Below are 23,062 nucleotides of genomic sequence, written 5' to 3' on the forward strand. Positions count from 1 at the left end.
ATACATGTGCCTACTAGGGAACGTGGCCTCCCAGACATAATCACTCTTGTTAAAGATTTGAATCCTTATCAGAGTAGGTGGACAATAAAAGGTTGTGTTACATCTAAGAAATAAATGCGGCAATTTAATACACAAATAAACAATGGGTAGGTCTTCAACTTCAACATAATAGATAGTGAAGGCACATAAATTTGAATAGTTTTCTTTAATGACACTGCAAAGTTGTATTATGATAGAGTAGAGATAGGGGCATTGCATACTATTTATAAAGGGTCTATTAAAGAAGCCAACAAGAAGTACAACAAGTTAAATAGTCACCTGGAGATCACTTTAGACCAAGCCTCAATATTGAGGCGATGTGAGGATCCCACATCTACCATGGACAATTAGTTTGAATTCAAGAAAATTGAAGACATTTCAATTATTAGCAACAATAGCTTGGTTGACATCATTGGACTTGTGTCTGACATTGGGAAAATATCAACAATATGACGAAGAGATGGAAGTGAGGTACTTGGAAGAACCTTAAAGTTGAAAGACATCTCATCTTTGACCATTGATGTGAACTTGTGGGGCCCAATATGCCAGAATGGGTGAAAAATAAAAAAACTTGCAACCTTCCTGAGGGCTTGTGGTGCTTGCTTTAAGGAATGGTTGAGTTGTTGAATTTAGAGGAAAGATTATTAACACTTCCACATCGACAATACTGAGTGTAGAACCAACCATTCCTTAAGTAGAGGAGCAAAGGTATAAATCAGAAGCGAAACAAACTGATGTGCCTTCATCCTCATCATATCTTGCACAAATCAATGAATCAATCGACAGGGTGTCAATAGCTTCTATTTTAGAGCGTTGTAAAATAACTGAACAACCTATAGAGGCTATAGTGAATGCAACCATCAATTTTTTTAAGCCAAAATCTTTTTGTTATCTAGCTTGCCCATTATAGATCGATGACAAAGAATGTAAGAAAAAATATGCACAAAATAAAGATAACACATGGTATTGATCCAGATGCTAGGTCCGGATAGAAAAATATAATTACGAGTACCTGTTACAATTGAAGATCCAAGATCACACAAATAGCATTTTGGTTGTGGCTTTTGATGAGGTTGCAAGTAATCTACTGCAAATATCAGCTAAAGACCTCTACATGCTGCAATATGACACCTAAGCTGAAACAACTCCCCAGTCCATCATTAATACTTTGCTCTTCAATCAGTTTTACTTTACTATTTTAAGTAGAAATGATACCTACAACTCTGAAACTAGGCTTAGATCAACCATCACCAAAGAAACAAAAGAAGATTTCCAAACTAAGTTTGAGCATTTACTTTTTGAGATATCAAAGATGTCTACTTCCAAGTAAATGCATTGTAAAACACCCACTGTACTTGTACATAGTTACCTTCATACATATTTTAAGAAAGAATAAGAAAGGCCACTGTAAAAAACTACTATACTTGTACATAACTACCTCTGTAATGACCTTCAGGAAGAGTAATAAAGGCCTTTGCTTTGTATAACCAAATGCACTTCTGCCTTGTTTTTAAAACCCGAACTCTAGATCAATTCAATAGGTCCATAGTCTGAAATTATATATTACAAGTCTTGAAATGATATATTGTAGTTTGTAGCATTAAATATGAAAATATATCATCCATCTAATGTTCTTTTTTTAGAATGTATGGAATTCATACAATATTAGTGGAGTAATGGAAAAAAAGAATATACTTTGCACTTTGAACTATCAAATTGTAAAATGCCTAGTTTCTTGGGATTTCTGCATATGCTTGCCAAAATGGTAGGCCAACAAATGTAGCAATTGTTTTGTTTCCTTTTTTCTACTATATAAGTTTCCAATTGAATAATGATAAACTATAAAATTCCCAATTTTATGGGATTTCTGCATATGCCTGGCAAAATGGCAGTCCAACAAATGTAGCAATTGACAAATAGTCTAGAGAAAAATGGCAATGTTGATGTCAAGTATCTATTTAAATACATTAGTTTGCTGCTGTTACTCTTGCTAGGGAAATATTTATTCTCTTTTAATGTATCATCATTCAAAATTCCTCAAAGCTTCATCTCCACCTTAAGCTGTTTAATACTCATGCTTTATACTGGATCAAACTTTCTCTTGTTTATTTAGGTAGCTACCTACCCCTCTATTATATTTTATTTTAAATTCCTATAACTTTTGCATTAGTAAATTTTGTTTATATTGATTAAGGTGTTGGTATTAATGCCATGCCTTTGTGGCACACATTAAGCTATAAAAAGTATCATTGCCATACCATACAAAAAATGCTTTGACTTGAAGTAGTTTTACAATCTATGATATTTGCAAATTGATTCTTGATGCCTTTTTACCGAGTCTTCATTTATTATGCATTTAGTGAAATTTATTTTACATGGGATTTTTACATAGTATTTAAGTTTGATCTATTCTACATAGTCCTTAACTTTGCTTATAAATCCAAATTGGAAATTACTGCCTTTTAATGGCTAGACCTTCCTTTCACACATTTTATGTTTTGTAATCTATATTTTTTTGGTAGAAAATGTAGAAACTCATAGATAATGCTAAAAGAAAGAAGGTTGAAAAGAGAGAAAAAAACCAAATATATTACAATCAACATAAGGAAGAAATTTTTGCCAAGCATTGTGTCCAGAGGCTAAGCCAAAAGACAACAGTAGAAAGTATAAAACAACTCAAAATAAGAGAAACAAAAAAACAAAAACAAAATGAGCCACATATATACCCAAATGACATAGAAAATATGCTAGGCCCTACTAGATTCACAGATACAACAATACCCAATGACACACCTAGACACGCTTTCTTAGAGAAATACTTAGAAACAATGAGACATTTTCGACAATGAATTGATGCACTCTCACTCATCAAAAATTATATCATATGTAAAGAAAGTTATAGTGGAATGTCCATACGAAGAAATCACCTCGAAACCATATGTACTAGATGTTGCACAGAAAAAAGGAGTGCACTGTTTCTCTGCTAAAAACAACTTAGACCCAGGCAAACAACCATAAGTCCTAAAAAAACTCACCCAGGTGGAAGAAATGCTTATAGTTAGAGTCACACCAATTTTACAAGTCACCCACGCAAAAGGAGGACAATATAAATATTGTAACAGAGGAAATTTGCTCCCTCAAGGATGATGAATCCTAGAGAACAAATCGACCCTTCAATACCTCACTCAAACTGGCGCTAAGGGTGAGCCAGGGGATGAAAATAACAAGTTGAACCAATAAATCATAACCCGTGGCTCTTAGGCAGCTTTGCCAAGCCTCTGTCCATAGGACGAGTGCACAGGTTTGGGACACCAATGTGACACACTATCATCCAATACGAATGAGGTACGAAATCCGCACATAGAGTAGCATATGCTGGGATAATACAATAAAAACATAGAAAACAATGAAACCAAGCTAGTAGATAGGAAATACAAAATGATTAGGATAAATTAAAAAGGAAAAGATGGAAAGAAATCACAACCGGTCCATGATTGGAGCCTCCTGCAATAAAATAGCTTTCCCACGATTATGAACCTGCACACAAACAAGAAGGGAAAATGTTGGGGTTGAGTTTTAAAGTCTGCCTATGTTAGACCCTTGTTTTGGTGTTTCCACTGACATGAGAAACCCAAATAAATAACCACGGGAATGATACAATGATAAAGATAAATAGAGAATTGAAAAGAGATTTGAAACAAACAAATGTGAATATGCAAATGAATCAAAGAAAGAGGTGAGTAAAGTCCCCTTCTACGACCCATGAAGATGATGCTATGAGATGATTGAAGGTCTGCAACAATGGTGATTTGTAGAATACTAGAAAACCCATGATTATGTTAGGTCTCAGGGACAACTGAGAGGGGGGGGTGAATCAGTTGTCAAAAAAATTTAAACCAAAAACAATTTAACCAACTTAATGCTTAATACCGGTAAACCAGTTAAGTATGCCAGTAGACAGTTATAACAGTTAATTGCTATACTGGTAAGGATTAGTGCATGAAACATAAACACAAAGTCATCCACAACACATAACACCAATATTTGTACTTGGAAACCCTGTAAGGGGAAAAACCATGGTGGGAAACCTTACCCACAATCAGATGATACTACTGCAGATAGTAAGTGTACATAAATGGGGTCTGCACATGCAGAAAGGCCAACAACCTAGAGCTCACTACTCAATCACAAAATGGGAGTCACACTGACTACAGTTGGATGGTTAAATCCAATAAGAATGTACTACACAAAATAGCATCTTCATATGCTGGATTCAGTACCGGTGTAATGTTGATATGCTTTCACAAAAACCTTGCTTCACCTTCAAATGATGTCTTCATGTATAGCTCTACTTAATCTCGCATATACCTTCACACAATCCTTTTTCGCATTCCACACTTGATCTTACAAATAAGATCTTACATTTATACCATAACCTAAGACCAATTTTAGTAGGTTGGCTCTACAAGATATTACAATAAAAACATTTTACAAACAATATAATATCCGATGTAATAACCGATTGAACATGCCAACTAAATGCATTTACAATAATAGTTAATCATCTCCATAGCATGCCATGTTGATCTGGAAAAGATAAACCTGTCGGTGTAACCCTAGACCTATTTGCCAGTAAAAACAAATATGCAACTGTGAATATACCAATGAACAAAAATCTAGGACAAGATGTCCAGACAATGTCTTCGATATTACCAAGTGTTTTCCATGCCATTCCAAGTGCCGGTGATTATTATATCCTATCGGTGTACCATATACCAGTAACTGTGCAATAGTTACTTGCTTGCCGGTGAATGTTGCTGGATCTCCAAAGTGCTAGTGTTTTAGTAGGTGACATCAATGAAAAAACAATACCAAAATACCAATAGATTAATGCTCAAGAAGGCTGTCAAGAGCTCCAATTTACAAGAAAAGATCTCAAAATGCCAAAAGATCCTCAAAATGCCTTCAAACCTGAGAGATATAGGCCTTGGATGAAAAACCAATGCCGGTGGTTTCATGTAGAGGCATTATGATTCCTTTCGGATGTAGGTGTAACACTCAAATGACCACCTACAAACTGTTAGATTCACAAGACTCTAGCGCGTTGCGTAGACATCTCTACGCTGCGCTAGTCTCGAAGGTGACAGGTTGACAAAGTTGGTAAAACTTTGGTTTTAAGATAAGAAGGTGATCCCGATGGACAAAAGAAAAATATGGTGGTACATGACCTTTGATGACATGAAGGAAGGCACCATTTATCACATTAAATTGCATAAGGTGTGATTTTTGATATTACATTTTTCCCCCACTTTAGTGAGCATGTCTTTGTTGAGAGATGCAAAGCTAATGTAGAGGAAGATAAATAAGAGAGTCATGATAGGAAGACAAATTTTCATTGATTAGACGAGGTTGGCCCCAATGAGATGAAGTTGAGATTTGGAATCAATATTGCTAACTGATACATCACAAACATGCAAGTTGTAGTCTAACATTGGCAAGATAAATGATAGATTTAAGATTTGGTAACAAGTAAGATACGTAACAAAAACAAACCTCACTTTGGAGGAAATCCCCTTATTATAGAAAGATACAAGATAAATGACTGTCGTGATATGAGATGCGTCGATATGGATAGAAAAGTGTGTTATGCTAGATATCCATACGATAGGGCAAGATATATGCTAGTGTGGATGATAGGGTGAGATATATGCTAGTATGGATGACCATAAGATAGGGTGAGATATATGCTGACATGGGTAGCGATATGCTAGATAGCCATGTGATTGGGTGATCAAAGATAAATTTGATAGGTAGTAGATTAGTCCCTACCAAGGTGAAAAAATGAGATAGATCAAATGGTTTGGGCCCCATCTAGGTGAAAAAGATCAAGTGGCTTGGCCCCCACATAGGCAAACATGAAAAAGTGATTGAAAAGAAAAATAAATGCAAGAAGCTAAAAGACAAAATGTAGATCATGTAGAAATGCGAATATGATGGCCCCCTTTAGAATGATATGTATGAAAGACATGTTATTCTAAGGAGAAAAAGAGTTGTGGCACGTCAACATAGCAAGATGTTTCCGTAGAATGCCACTGGTAGGTGGTGACACATGAATGTCCACAATCATAAAAAATGAAAGGCAAGAGGACAGGGGGATTCGATAGTTTGGCATCGAAACCAATAGCAGTGAGAAGAGATATGCAATACAACTGCGAGATGGGTATATTGTCATAGCGCCAAAGTTCTCGGAACTGAAGAAGAGCACAAGAAGACAAAGATAAAATAAAAATTTGGGTCAACATGGAATAAGGCTAAAGATGCCCCCAATGCTTTGCATCACCCTCGAATAGTGAAAAAGAAAGATGCGACAAATAAAAGAAATAGAGAAACAAATAGAAGAATATGTATGATAGAAAATCTCCCATATTTGAGCAACTATGGAGTAACTCAGGTCCTTTAGGAGAGCACAATAGATAAAGACAGTCAACCTCGCATAATCAAGTACCTACAGATTGACCTGGGTCCTCCAGGAGGGAACAAACATATAAAGAAAGAACAAGGGAACACAATCAAGAGAATACACACAAAAAGATGGAGATAAGAGATAAAGATCCTAAAGGTCATCTTGTAATTGATCATCATCCTACCAATCTAGATCATAGGGAAAAGGAGGATGAGCTTGGAGAGGGACCACTGCAAGGGCTTCATTGGGTGCCTCACCAATAACAAGGGTAAGGGACGGAGCAACAACAACTTCTGCATCCATGAGCTCAAAAGAGGTGAGGGTCAATGATCGCGTGAACATCATGGACAAGGCCAAGATGTCCTCCAAAGAGTCGAACATGCAAGCCTCCGTAGAGGAAGAAAGTTACTCACTCGAAGAAGATGAAACCACAATAGGATTGTCGACCTCTAGAAGAGGGGTAGTGGCAAAAATAGGAGAAGGCAGAGCCATCTCAATCACATACATAGAAACAAGAAAAGGAGGAGGCACTAAACAAGCATAGATAGGGATGAGGAGCATACCTGCGAGGATTTCTGCTGTTAGAAATATGGAATGGGGCCCTTCTCAAGCTTGCATTTGGGTTAGACAGGAGAAGTGGGTTTCCTATCAACTATAGTAGGCTGAAGGACTCCAGAAAAGCTGTGATGCTAGAATGGCTATGAAATAAGGGGAGCAGACAGAGATGCACTAGACACCACCTGCATATGCAACATATCAATAAGTCGAGACAATAAAGGTATATTTGGTAGAGAGGTGATGAGGGGTGACTCTAATGAAGGAGCAATAAAAACTTGCACCCATTTAGAGGAATGCTCATTAATAGGACTTGAAGCAGCAGGAAGCAAAACCAAAGATGATGTAGGAAAAAGAGCCCTAGACAAAACATGAGTTGAGGCATCAAGACTAGGTGCTGAAGATGCACCAGCTGATTGTAAAGAAACATCATGCTCTTGAGCCTTGACATGTAGATAGCACTTATGCTCACATGCGTGTTGATTATGATGGAGATGAGGGCCACCAACTGAAGCCCAAGAGGACTCAAGAGCATCATGTTCCATAGGAGAGGCCTCTGGAACCATGTTAGGGACAAGAGAAGGCCCAACTAATGGAACAAGAGGTGCATCTGTGATTGGGACCACATTCATAGCAACAAGCACCCTAGCTTGCTTTGCTCGAGGAGAAGCAAGAGGAAAAAAGGGTGCCAATGCGGGCTATGAATGAAGAGCAAGCAGTGACAAACAAACATGAGAAGAATGCCTCCCTTTCTCGTATCTAGAGGGTTGAGGAATATCAACCATAATCAAGAGCTCAAAGGGAGGACAAGCCACAGACTTTGACAACATATGTGCCTTTCCCTTGTCTGCACTAGGTGTAGTCATAGGAACAGAAGACACCACTGGAGGCTGTGCAATCCTAGGTGGACGTAGAGGTCTATTCAAAGGAGAAGGCTTATTCTCGACCCCTGATGATAATGGGACATGAGGCACCTCCCACTTCAAGACTGAAATAGACGAAGCAATATTTGATGCAGGAAGATGCAATGAAAAGATAAGTTGAGCTGATTTAGGAGCCAAATCCCCCGTCTTATATTGATAATACACACGATACATCAAATCACCATGGGGAAGCATGGGCCGCACTGGAGTAGGTAAAAAATGATCTATCGAAGTCCCCATGAGCTACCAAGGGCCGGTATCCAGTATCCTGGATGCCATGCACCAAACCCTCATGAGGAAAATTAAGATATTTATGAATTATAGAAGGGACCACATCCATAGCAATCAACCAAGGAATACCTAGTTTAGCTTGAAATAGGTCCGGTTCAAGAATGATCACACATGTATTTGATATTGCCTTGGGTCCCACAAGGACCGTCAAGGTGATACTACCCAAAGAAGGGATAAAGAAACCATCGTGTGTCCTCAGGGTTGCTTTGCACTCACAATATGCATACCTATGCCAACTATTTATGAATAAAGTCTCCTCTGTAATGACATCGACTCTGTAGGATGGGTCAACCATCACACCTGTGACAGTTTGATTGTTTAGCTTAGTAGGGATGTACAAAGGAGTAGGCTCTCCACAGTACAGAGCATCTAGAGGGGTTAATGATAAGGAAATGTCAGACAACTTCCCTATTTGGCTGGGAGATGAGCAAATAGGAGTGATGGTGACCATGTTCATAAATGGACCATCATACGAAGAAGGATCCAATGCAGAGATTAAATTTGTCGAATGTAGGGGAAATGGATCAATATAAATCTGCAAGTCCTTGTTAGTTTGACCAACATATTTGTTCGACTTATGTTTTCGCATGTCAACCTTGATTGCACCACTATCGATGTGGTCCTGGATAATGTGCCGAAGATGATAACATTGTTTAGTGTCATGACTAGGCACACGATGGTAATGACAAAATTTTGATCCATCCTACCAACACAAGTAGGGTCTACTATTGGACAACGGTCTAACCTCAGGAAGGGTGATTAGATTGTCCTTTAACAATCACTGCATTATGCTCAAGTAAAAGTCATTCAATTTAGTGAAAAACCTATTTTGTTGTGATCGCTGCATAGTAGCTATCGAAGGAATAGCCACAACATTAGCCATAGCCTTCTTTGTCCTAGACCCTTTTGTGGATGTTCCTGCAAAGGACCCATTGTGAGGGTTCAAAGTGGAGTCTCCAAACTATGACATGGTATGCTGGTAGTCCATAAGTGCGAAACACATATTAGCAAAGTTCTGATATTGGTTAAGAGATAGTTTTTCCCTTAATACTGACTGCAGATTGTCAATGAACATCCTCTACAGATCGCTATCTAGCAGGGAAAAGGGGATTCTAGTGGAGATCGATTGATACCTTGAGATAAAATTTATGATCTTTTCGTTGGGATTCTGTTTGCAATGAAAAAGGTCAACAATGGTGACCTTGTTGCCAATGTTAGCCTAAAACCATTTAAGGAAAAGGTACATGAGATGATCAAATGTATGGATGAAAAGATTTGGTAAGGAGCTATACTATTCCAACGCAGTTCCCTTAAGGGACCATGAGAATAGTTTTAGCAGCACAAAGTCCAGGCTGTGTTAGTCACTACACATGGTCATAAAGGAATCGATGTGCACATTAGGGTCCCCTTCACTATTAAACCTATCAAACTTAAATGATTTAGCTATGGTATGAAGGATAGTGTTTAAGATAGTGATATCAAGGGGAATCTTCCTATAATATGCAGGCATAGATGATTGAACAGAAGCAGAGACTAGGTTTATGAGTTGTAAATGCAATTGTCCCATGTTTTGTAAGATGGTATTCAAAACAGGGTTTGCAGGTGGAGAAGGCGGAGGTGGGCTGGATGCGCCATCACCTCCACCAACACCTCCAAGAGAACCATTGCCACTGGCAGAGGTAGTGCTAGTGCTGGCCATATAGACATGAGCCACAAAAAAAGTAGAGGTCAAGCTACTAGAAATGCTCGTATAACCCAAAGGAGTGGATGAGGCAATGATACTAGGGATGGTGGGTCTAGGATCAACCATGTGTACCATCGAGCCAGGCATGCCAAAACCAAACTGAGGACCATAGGTATTGGACTGGCCATCCTAAGGCGAGACACTAGCTAAAGGCACATGACTCTTGACAATCATACATAATTCCCTCAACATCTCTAGGCCCCATCTATCTGAGATCAACATATCTGTCAAAGTGTTTACAATGTTTCTATCCTAGAAGAGAACATTCTCCTGATTTAGGAAACCTTCAAACTCTCTCAGGTTCTGCTCTAGCATGTCAATTTGTTTGAAGTCAACAGTAAGAGAAAAGTCATGATCAACAATAGGAGGGAAAAATGAAGTATAATTTCTCAGAGAATTGTTCTGAGAGTTGGATTGTGAACCAGGTGGAGAAGGACCCCCTATTAAAATGGACTTAAGGGGATGAGAAGCCAGGAAATCATTTGGGTTAGGAAGCTGATCATTAAAAATCATGCCGAGCAAAGGAAGACTATAATGGATGAGAGGAAAACTCTGTCTAGATGACCTCTTGACTTTGGCTCCTATGGTAGTCTGGGTTGTAAAGCTCATAGACGAGTCTTTCGATACTAAGACTACACTATAGGGACACGAGGTGTTTCAGATGCAAAAAATAGAGATGCGAGCTATGTTATTTTTTTAAAAAAATGAGATTGTATGCAATGAACTAAATGATGCAAAAATAAAACTCATTTCATGTCAAGTTCTCCAAAATGTAACAAAGAAAATTTGCTACCTCAAGGATGATGAATCCTAGAGAACAAATTGACCCTCCAATACCTCACTCAAACTGGCACTAAGGGTGAGCCAAGTGATGAAAATAACAAGTTGAAACAATAAATCACAACCTGAGGCTCTCAAGCGGCTCTTCCAAGCCTCTGTCCAGAGGACGAGCGCGCAAGTCCGGAACACCGACGCAACATGCTGTCGTTCTATACAAATGAGGTACATAACCTGCACACAGAGTACTAGACATTGGGATAATACAATAAAAACACTAAAAATAATGAAACTAAGCTAGTAGATATGAAATACAAAATGATTAGGATAAAGTAAAAAGGAAAAGATGGAAATAACTCATAGCCGGTCCACAATTGGAACCTCCTACAATAAAATAGCTTTCTCGTGATTATGAACCTACACACAAACAAGAAGGGAAAATGTTAGGGTTGTGTTTTGGAGTTTGCCTAAGTCAGACCCCCATTTTGGTGTTTCCACCACCATAGACAACCCAGAGAAATAACCACGAGAAGGATAAAATGATAAAGATAAATAGAGAATTGAAAAGAGATTTGAAATGGACAAATAAAAATATGTAAATGAATCAAAGAAAGAGGTGAGTAAACTCCCCTTCTACAACCCGTGAAGATGATGCTATGAGTTGTTTGAAGGTTTGCAACAATGGTGGTCTATAGAATACTAGAAAACCTGTGATTAATGCTCAAGAAGGTCGCCAAGATCTCTAACTTGCGAGTAAAGATCTCAAAATGCCAAAAGATCCTTAAAATGCCTTCAAACCAGAGAGATATAGGCCCTGGATGAAAAACCGATGTCGGTGGTCGCATGTAGAGGCATTACAATTCCTTTCGCACGCAGGCGTAACGCTAAAATGACCACTTGCGGACTATCAGATTCACGGAACTCTAGCATGCCGCACAAACGTCTCCGTGCCGCGCTAGAGTCCCGAAGGTGACAGGTCGACAAAGTTGGTAAAAATCCTATTTTAAGATGACGAGGTGATCCTGATGGACCAAAGGACAAAGATGGCAGCACACGACCTCCGATGACGTGGAGGAAGGTGCCATTTGTCACATAGATTGCATAAGGTACAATTTTTGATATTAAAATATAATGGCCTCATCATAAGCTTCCCACAAGACATTTAAAAAAATGCCCATCTTTTTCCATGCAAGCTACAAGATCTCAAAGTAATCATTGTTCAAAGAACCAACATTGAAGGTGAAAACTACGATTGTTATGTAAATAGAAACAACATTTTCAATGCACTGAAATATAAAATTAAAAATGACCCATACTACAACGATGTCACTATCGATATCAATGCGCTCAACCTACTACCAGATGCAACCAAAAATATCTCAAGCATGATCTAGACCTTACTAGAAGATACCCAAGAAACAACTAGGCCACAAGTTAATCCTACAACCGATATCAACAATGAATATGAATTTCGAAATTCATCATCATTTATTCCCAAAATTCCAAATGGACAACGTGAGCTACAAGCCATTAAACATATCCTCCAAATAGAAAGAAATGATAGTAACACAATACCATGGTCTAAAATCCATTGCTCACCAATAAATGAATACAACACTGAAGGGTTACTAACCATGACTTTTCTGAGTTTATTCCCAAATGGAAGCGGACTCCCCCTCCAATCAAGAAACAAACAAATCCATCTACATGAATATACTTTGCATTTAATGTGTTACCATGACAATCGATTTGGAAGACATGTGAGATTCTGTTATCACCTTTACAATTTAATCATGAGACATCAAAGCCAACACACATCAATTGACAGGTTTTATGAAGGTAAACTTGGAAGACAAGGTACCAAAGACTTTAGAAGGATTTTGACAATGATTACAAGATGTCTCATATGACCAACTGATGAATCAGCTAATGCGATTTGCTACTTTGTTATGAGGGACACAAGCTTATTGGAATAAATGTCGAACAAATCTAAAAACCATGATTCAACAATTGGGCACTCTAGCACTATTCTTCACACTTATCTGACATAAAGTGGCAAGACCTTAAGAAATTATACCCACACACTACCAATCCACCAACACAATACTCAAGAAAAACATTCATAGACAATGTGGTCCAAAACCCACACATAACCTCCCTATACCTCCATCAAAGATTCACGATATTTCATGAAGAGATCATTGAAAAACTATTGCAAACAAAATATTACAAGTATAAATATGAGTGGCAACATCGAGGTTCTACTCATGTCCATGGTTTCTTGTGGCTTTCAAATGAACCTAATATGGATACCATAGATTGGAACAATAGAGATGCAGTGGAAACAGCTAGGCCCTTTTTTGATACATATGCGACTGCTTGGAATCCTTGCAAGCTGAAAGAACAAACAAAACACACCATGCTCTTGCAGATGATCCATATCTACTTAATACTAATCAAATAATCTCTGCAGATCCTCTATTAGATTATGAACAATTATTATATTGAATATAGTATAAAGACATACCAAATGCATAGAGCACACATGCTTGAGAAAGAAGGGCTAATCTATGCAATGTAGATACAAAGCTCCATGGCCCAAACAATTGAAATCTACCTTGGCATGTGACGGTGAGAACAACAAAATTATACTGTAGCTAGAAATGATGATCGACTCAATATTCACAACCCTCAAATACTTTCATTATGGAGAGCCAATGTTTATTGCCAACCTGTTACTTCAATAAAAGTTGTCCTGAACTACATCTCTAAGTATGCATCAAAGTCAGATTTGTTTTTTGAAAGCTATACTAGAACATGTTGAAGAAAATAGCACACACAAGCAAATTTCAAGAGAAATCTTTACTAGCATACCAAAAATTCATGAGTATAGTTGCATACCGTGACATTGGAGCACAAGAGACATGTCATATGCTCCAGAAACTACCACTTGTCACTTACAATAGATCCTTTGTTTCCTTAAATGTTGGCAAAAAAGTGTTGCACTGAATAACAAAACTAGACAACAAATATGACCTAGCAACCACTTATATCCACTCCTACATGCATAGATCCCTTGAACCAGAGTGTCTGTCCCTAATACAATCAACCAAAATGAATACATATGGCCCAAATCAAAAGAAGAATAAATGGCAAAAGAGAAAAGAAAAGGCAATTGTGAACGTATACCCCCAAATTCACAACATCCTAGTAGAAGGCGATGACAACTTTGAGACATTTTGTAGGAGCGAGCTACTACTATACAAAAAATTCCAACACCTACCCACAAACATCAAAATCATAAAACAAGAGATATAAACAAATTGGAAATCACTACAAGCACAAAATTACTACCCTTGTCACATTAATAGGGTTACAAACACACCTATGTTAGAAGAAAATGATGAAAGTGACAACGATGACCTACAACTTGACCATGCAACAAACTTATACGAATGGGAATTACTATCCAAAATGGGTGCCACCAATCAATTTAACATAAATGAACTTCAAATACTAGGAAGACGAGACTTCAACCTCAATAACCAATGGAAAACAACCGTTATTCCTCACCAAATAAATGATTGTGCCACCTAGTTCATAAGTAGAGGCAAAACACAAATCGAGGACACTATTTACCAATCACCAAATCCAAATACACCATCCCACCAACTATCTCCTAAGAAAAAAATTGCATTAGACATCATCACTCAACATCACATGAACCCATCCCCAAAAGATCCTCTACGCATGATTATTCAGGGAACAATAGGAACTGGTAAATCATATTTAATAGATGTATCAGGAAAAACATAAACAACCAAACAACCAAAAAAATGAACCCTTTGCTCGCTTTGGCACCTACAAGAGTGGCTGCTTACAACATTAGATCCACAACAATCCACACAAGCCTCCGAATACCTATAAAATACATGCATCCTTTACATGGTCAAAGTTTGACAGTATTCCAAGAGGACTTCAAACATGTTAAATAAATTCTAATAAATAAGATGAACTTTCTAGGACCAAAATTATTGCTAAAACTAGACACCCACCTGCAAGATGCATTCTCACAAAGACAACATCAAGATTTTGGTGGTCTCTCCATTACCCTTATTGACAACCTTGGCCAGCTCCCATTGGTCATGGATAAGTGGTGCAGGAGCCTAAGGGTTGAAATGCCCTTGACCAATTTTGACTTTTGAGACCCTCATGTGGTCATGTAGATATTTGTTTGGTTGTTTTCTTTGCAGTTTTTGAGTTTTTCCTTATCTGCAAGACCTATCTCGATCGGCAAGTCTTATCCCAATGAGGTTGCCCGAGTTGGAGTAGTTGTATCGGGTATCCGAGGGAGTTGTTGCACACTTTACCGGGAGTTGTTGCACACTTTACCGATGAGAATGTTTTTATGCTATCCCACGGACCTGATAGGAAAGTGCTAGCCGATAACAAGTGAGCAAGTCCTATGGCTTCCAAAAGGATCGGACGACTGTCGCTATACCACAACGGGAAAAATGATTGAAGTTTATCTGCCACGACTTGGCGACCATGGTGGGACCTAGCGAAAAAGAAGAGAATTTCGAGTAGTTAGAGAGGCCATGCTGAGATGTCAGGGTAGAGCTCATAGAACCAATCAGTGAATTCCACATGGCGAAGCACAAAAGAGAGATCGAGCAGATCAGACGATCGGATTAGCTTTTCAGAGAAGAGCATTCCGGGCAGTTAGAGAGGCCATGTTGAGATGTCAGGGTAGAGCCCTCAAAACCAATTAGTGAATGCCACATGGTGAAGCACAAAAGAGAGATCGAGAAGATTAGATGATCAAATTAGCTTTTCGATTATCTTCCTGAAGACCGATAGAAACGCCCAGCAAGCGGAGAAAGGCATCGGCTATCAGACGAAGGGATTTCTTGCTATCCCGATGGAAAAAGTGCAAAAGGTGAACATTGTCATTGATCATCGGAAGTAACATTTTGAAGACTTCCCGATGACCCGATAGGAAGTGCAGAGCACAGAAAGTCAACATCGGTTGATGAAAGCCAGGTTTTGAGGTTTCACCGATGAATGTTCTGAAACTGTTTTCCAGTTTGTAACCTTCTGTGTTTCACGATGGATGAAATGTATAAAAGACCCAAAGGGAATTTGTAAAGGGTTGGATGTTGGATGTTGGAAGGTTGAAGCACTAAAGGAAATACATACAGTCTGTTTTCTAGTTTTCTATCGCTGAGTGTTATACTATCTTGTTTTGTTAAATTTCATTACAGTTCTGTACTAAAGTTTCCTTTTTGTTGTTCAGTACTTTGTTTTGATTTCACAGTGTAAATATGGCTCTGTCTTGAACCTCCACCATGGGATCCATGCGGCCATTAGAGTTATTCAGGAAGAGCCAAAAATATACAGTAAGGGTAGAGTAGCAGTACGAGGAAACTAGGAAATGGCAATCGCCATTTCTGCGTACTGAGCCTAGGCGAGCTTGGTGATAGTCTGGCTAGGTTTTCAACAAACTAAAAGAAATAACTTGCAGGGGAAGGAAATTGTTGTGAATTGGAAATAGATCCAGAAGGCTACAAGCCTGAAAGAAAGACATTATGTAACCTTAGGGAAAGGTTTACTAAACCAAACAAGATGGGTGGTTTAGCAAGGAGAGAAAGAATGAGTGTGTCCTTCACCCCTACAAGGATATGTTGAGCAGGCTTACTTTGTGAGCTTGAGGAAGATGAGTTAAGAAAACAAAAGGTAGGGAAGCCCTTAGAAGTCTAGAGGGGTAGACTTGAACCTAGAAAGGGATAGAAGCAAACCAACAAAGGAACCTACTTGTTGGTAAACTAAGTAGCCTCCCTATCATATTGGTATCAGAGCCTAGTTTAGACTTGGGAAGAAAATAGTTGATGTCAGTAGGAGAAAATAGTCTCAGGATGGTGACTAATGCAGAGTTATCAAAGAAGGTAGAAGACCAAGAAGACGACAATAGGCTCCTCAGAGAGATATTGCTACAATTAGAAAGCAAACTAGACGTAGTTGAAGACAAAACTGAGAAAGTGACAATCAAGGTCAGTGAAGGGAAGGGTAAAGAACCAGTGGAAGAGGATAGAATACTTGAACCATACCCTATTCTACCTGAAGAACCTTTCCTTAAAGAAATTAAAGCCTTAGGAGGAAAATCCCTAGAAGGAGTGCCACTTTTTCATGGGAAAATGGAGCTTGAAGTAGTCCTAGAATGGATAGAAGGAATGGAGAATCACTTTGAGTGTGATGTAATCAGTGAGGCACAAAAGGTAAAGGTAAAGGTAGCTAAGTCTATATTGAGAGGGGCAACATTGACTTGGTGGAAGTTTATCCAAGAAGAGAGGCAAAAAGAGGGTAAGAACCCCATAGCTACTTGGAAGGGCATGTTAGCCAAGGTGAGGGAAACCTATATCCCTGAAGACTATGAAATCCAATTGCACAAGAGGAGACAAAACTTGAGGTAAATAGACTTGGATGTGAGCAACTACACTGAGGAATTTCAGAAGTTGTGTCTAAGATCCAAGGTGGTAGAGGATGAGAGCATCAAGGTAGCCAGATACTTGAATGGCTTGAGATGGAATATTCAAGAGGATTTGAGTTTGTTAAGTCCTAACACCATGCATAAATGCTATCAGTTGGCACTAAAGGTGGAGTTAAAGAGAAAAAAGAAGCAAGAACAAATCAACAAAGGAAGAGGCAGAGGAAAAGATGGTAGAGGCCAAAAAGGCAGTTTTGGTGGAAGAGGAATAGATCAAAGGTCCCAAGGAGAGTCCAAACTTATAGAGCAAAGTGAGGATTCACATAGAAAGAGCATCTATAGAGGAAGAGGATAATCTAGCAACCCAGGAAGACGTAGATCTAGTGGACTAGGAAGAGGGTCCTACTTCTCCATCATGAAGTGTTACAATTGCCAAAAGTTGGGTCACCCTGCCTATAGATGTCTAGAGAAATCCTCTTCATCTCAAGGAAGTGAAAGAAGAGTGACATATGCACAAGAAGATACATAAAACAACAAGACACAAGATGTGAGATTAGCTCCCGAAGATGGAGAAAATTTAATGATGAGAAGAGCCTTGATTAAGGAGCCAATCAAAGAAGAACCAACTCAAAGAAGAGATTTGTTTAGAATCAAATGCAAGGTCCTTGGTAAGGTTTGTAGAGTGGTGATAGACTCAGGGTCTACTGACAACATTATGTCAGGGGAAGCGGTAAGTAAACTAAAGTTGAAAAGAATTCCACATAGTAATCCATATAGGGTCACTTGGCTCAACAAGGAGCAGCATGTGGTTATGAATGAACAAACATGGGTTGAGTTCAACATAGGTAGTTATAAGGATAAAGTCTTGTGTGACATCCTGCCTATGGATGCTTGCCATCTACTTCTTGGTAGACCATGGCAGTTTGACAGAAAGGCCATTCACAATGGAGAGGAGAACTCTTAGTATTTTCAAAAGGATGGAGTTACATACCACATTCAGTCCCTAATTGATGAAGGAGATAGCAAAAAACCTAAAGGCCCAAATGTGTCATTGGTGAGTGAAAAAGAGTTCATTAACACTCTCAAGGAAGGAGAAGGAGTGGGATTTGATCTTATAGTAAAACCAAGGGAAACAAAGCAAGAAAAGAAGTTTCAAATACCTCATGAAGTGCAATAGACACTAGACAACTTCAAAGCAATCATAAGTGATGGAGCACCAGCAACCCTACCGCCTATTAGAGCCATCAGCCATCAGATTGATTTTATTCTTGGAGCATCATTACCCAACAAAGCCGCCTATAAGATGACTCCTGAACATAACAAGGAAGTGGCTAGACAAGTCCAAGAATTGTTGGACCAAGGGTTGATAAAGAAGTGTATAAGTCCTTGTGCCATACCTACTGTGTTAGCACCCAAGATAGGAGGAACATGGAGGCTATGCACAGATTCAAGAGCCATAAATAGAATCACTATCAGGTACAAATTTCCTTTCCCAAGAATTGAAGACTTGATGGATTGCTTGGGAGGTGCAAAGTATTTCACTAAGATTAATCTCAAGAGTGGATACCACCAGATCAAAATAAACCATGGTACCTGCAACTACCTTGGTAGACATGTATTCAAACAAGTAAACCCAAAAATTTATGTGGAAAAATTTATTTAAAAATCTTGACATAATTTAGATCAGTTCCTTATGTCTCATTCACAGGAGACAATTTTTTAGTATGAAAATTTGAATATCAATATTACAAGTGGAAAAATATATTAAAAAATATTAACATAATTTAGATCAGTTCCTTACTTCTCATTCACATGAGACAATTTTTCGGTATGAAAATTTGAATTTCATTTTACAACTTCACAGATAAAATATATAATTATTCAATCACTATGTTATTATCATCCTTTACAAATCTTTTCTTCATTCTTAAATTCTCTACCATCTTCCATATCCCCTTCCCTATAAAGTGCCAATATTTTTGAAACTATGAGGCTAGAAATCTGTCAGGCCTAGGTGATTTGTTAGTGTGTAATCAAAAGGTTACAAATATGACTTCATCCATAGTGAAGGGGGCTGTTAACATGTTATTATCTGCTTTGAAGAAAATTGATGGTATGCAAGAGAAGAAGGGATCACCTTCGTTAGGATTCACATCCATATTATTGGCTAACAAACCTTTGAAATAGTTATCTGCTTCCATTTCTAGATGTCCTCCTTGCTTCTAGACATAGATCCATCTAGATTGAGAATTTTGTTAATTTTATTTCAGCTTCTCCTTGCCTTGTGAATACATGAAATAAAATTGATTCAAATCCCTAGATCTCAACTAGTTCTCTCAGGCTTTGTCTCTTGAGAAAAGTTCTTTCCTAACTAGAAATCCTTGATGTTCTTCTTAGAGTTGTTTCTGCTTTTCATAGTCCTCTCTGTACATTTCTAGTTTTATAATATTTTCATTCAATGCTTCAAATTCCCTCTCAACTCTTTTTCTTACTTGGAATATGTTCTTAAATTTTTCTTTGTTCCATTCCTTTAACTTCAATTTAAGATAGTGCATCTTCTTGAGGAAAACATTATCTTCCTATCCTAACAAATTTCTTTGCCTTTTTCTAAAAAAGAGAGCTTTCTATTCAAACCTTTCCTAGAGGAGATGGTCGGGGAGTTCAGTGTAGCCTTCACCTTGGACATAGACACCTCCAACCTAGTAATAGTGGAGGGCTCCAAATGGCACCTCTTATTTGTAAACTTCTTGCAATTTTATCTTGTGTAGCTTGGAGAGCAACAAAGTTCCTCCAAATGGTTCTGTTAATCTTTGTTCGTCCCCCACTTTTTTCATAGAAATCCAAAATTGCATTAAATTACCATCAACTATTAAATGTTGGCCACTCAAATCTTTGGTTTTTGTGTCGATAGACTTCCATGTGGCTAATTTATCATTTTTTCTAATAGGCCCATATACAAAATTGATATTTTTAGTACTAACTTGACATTCCATCCAAATTGGACGGAGCTTAATTTTGTTTACTGATATGTTGTATGCTTTTCAAAGAATCCCCATTCTTCCACTTGAGCCATCTGCAACTTGGAACAAAAATGACCATATCTTACAGTAATTGGTAAACTTGATAACTTCCTCAATATTTAGCTTAGTTTAATGTAGCAATACAATGCCCATTACTAGCTTTCTCGAGTGATACTTAACCAAGCATCGTTTGTTAGGAGCATTTAAGCCCCTAACATTCCATGCGATGATCTTCATTTCTCTCCAAGGGAGGGCTTTCCTCACTTGGATGTGGTCATATTCTTTAATGCTTGTGAAGATTTTCTCTATTGCTTCTTCTTCCCTCTTTTGTTTTCTTGATTTCCTTCCAATCCTAGTGCCCTCTATAATTTATTGTGCTTTCTAGATGTTGATTAGTTAATGCACCTTTGATCAATTATCTCTAAATCATTTGTATCTATATGACCCTCAAGTTCTCATCCTTTGGAATTGACATCATCCTTTGTCGATCTACTTTTGCCACCTTCTATATTGTCCTCTTTCAAAGCTTTAACTTTTAGCTTTACTTTTACATTCTTTTTTCCACTCAGTCTCGAAGACAAAACCAATCCGGTAGGTGGACATGATTTACTATCGTACCATTCAATTCTTCCCCTTTACTTTGACTTGTATCAGACCCAATTGGCTATGGATCATTGGAGGAGGATTGGAGATCTTTCTTAGTTGCTCCATCTTTGACCATGGGAGATTAGGCTCTTTGATAGGATCTTAATGGACAACAAATTGCTTTTTAACCCATCTCTTGGTAGGAAAATACTTGTACAACCTATAATTAATTTAGATACATCTAATTTATAAATATAATCAAGTACAATCAGATCTAAATTAATTGAGTTGAAACTAATGAATGCAAATGAAAAAGTAAAGGAGTTGAGAAGGGATTAAAACTCTTTTATGAATTTGTCATTGTCAATGGGGAAGATTATGCCACATGACACTCGACATTCAAAATTAGGATTTTGAAACTCATTTTATAATTTTTAGACTTTAACAAACTTGTATTGCAAATTTGGGCCTACTCCAGACTGGGTTGCACTTGTAGCATTTTTATTTGTCTTGTTAAGTCATCTACATATATTATAATTTTGAATGTGTCTAAAACAAGGGTGGTGTTAAAAACCACCTTAAGGTATGTTGTGTTCAAATTATACAAAATAAACCATTTTACTCATGGAAAATGATTGAAGGAATCTCAAACCAAGTGCTTATGATGCTGTTGTGTAGTGGAATGTCAACACAAATATATAGAACTCTATTTTTTTCAATTAAATGATCCAAAGTGATACAATGTTATCAAATGAAATGGTCTAATTATTAGTAATTTTGTGTAAATATTAAGGTCTTCTTGTTGGCCGTACACGCATTTTTTTTCATATTTTGCAATCATAGCATTGCATGATACCACATTTTTGTCAAACTGTTCACGTGCCTTGAGTCCTCAATTAAACCAATTTATCTTATATTGCACGTACATTGATATTGATATATATTGAACGTAGATTGATATCTGCCAATAGAACAAATGACATTTCTTTTCCTTTAACAAAGTTCATATAGAACTCAGAAATTCTGTCTAAGGCAGCAGCTGGCGATGTTGATAATTTCAAATTTATACCCAGTTACGTATAAATCATTGACCAAATCTATTGCAATTAATTCAATTTTTGTTGTTTACTTGGTCTTAGTTCAGTTAATTCTCAAATTCTCGCCCTCTAGAATCCATTATACAATAGTTTAGACTAATTGTAAAAGCTCATGCGCGAAAAAAGTGCCAGCATTCCCTTTCAAATTGTATTTCAGATAAGACATAACAAACCCAGATCCTTCATAACCTTAAAATATCCTTTAGAAACGTGTTTGAAAAGAAACTTAATATTTCTCTCTCTCTATATCCCCAAATGATCATCTAAGTTGTACTGTAAAGAGACTACATTACTCATTGCTCGATCCATTAGTTTGTTTATAGTAGACATGGCTGAAAAATCCTCATTCTTATTATTCCTAACCCTAATGCTATATGACATTAGGGTTTTGAAGGGTGTGAAGGAAGAGAAGATGGTGTTTTACGCCCACGAGATATTTAGAGGAGAGAATGCTACAGTTGCCACAGTTGCAGAGGTTAATGGAGTGTCTTCAAATCTGACAGCCTTTGGAACAGTAAACGTGATAACCCACTTTGTGACAGAGGGTCCTCAGCCTTCATCCACACTACTCGGGAAATTCCAAGGAATGGAGGCCAGCACTAATATTAGCGGTGCCAATTTTCATATGAACTTCTCTGTTGTGTTTGACAAGGAGAAATACAATGGCAGCTCACTTACAATCCATGGGACGATAAGATTTGCAGAGACCCACAAAGAGCTTTCTGTTGTTGGAGGAACAAGATCGTTCAAATATGCTCATGGGTATGCTGTCGTTCAAGTCCTACAAACTTCTCGAGCGAGTGCTGATTACAAGTTTAATGTCAATTTTCAACTGTACTAAAGGGTGGTGTAGTTGACTAAAAAGCTTTGAGTTTCTTTCATGTAAGTCTTGAGGTCAATTTCCTTCACTTCTCTTCACTTTAGTTTATTCGGTTGTAGCCTTGTTTGAATCTGGTCTATACTCTGAGGAGTTTAGAGTGGTTGTAGCCTTGTTTGAATCTGGTCTATAGTCTAAGGCGTTGAGAGGGGTTGTAGACTTGTTCGGTCTATAGTCTGAGGGGTTTAGAGGGGTTGTAGTCTTGTT

The 23,062-nt window shown here is 37.8% G+C and overlaps 1 protein-coding gene across 1 annotated transcript; it reads left to right on the forward strand.

Moving 5' to 3' along the window:
- The first annotated feature begins 22,306 nt into the window (after positions 1 to 22,306).
- Positions 22,307 to 22,819, forward strand: LOC131055020 (dirigent protein 11-like). Its single transcript, XM_057989628.2, has one exon. The coding sequence runs from the start codon at positions 22,307 to 22,309 to the stop codon at positions 22,817 to 22,819; it is 513 nt and encodes a 170-aa protein (XP_057845611.2).
- The last annotated feature ends 243 nt before the right edge of the window (positions 22,820 to 23,062 follow it).

This window comes from Cryptomeria japonica, chromosome 6 (genome assembly GCF_030272615.1).
Source record: "Cryptomeria japonica chromosome 6, Sugi_1.0, whole genome shotgun sequence".
Classification (NCBI taxonomy): Eukaryota; Viridiplantae; Streptophyta; class Pinopsida; order Cupressales; family Cupressaceae; genus Cryptomeria; species Cryptomeria japonica.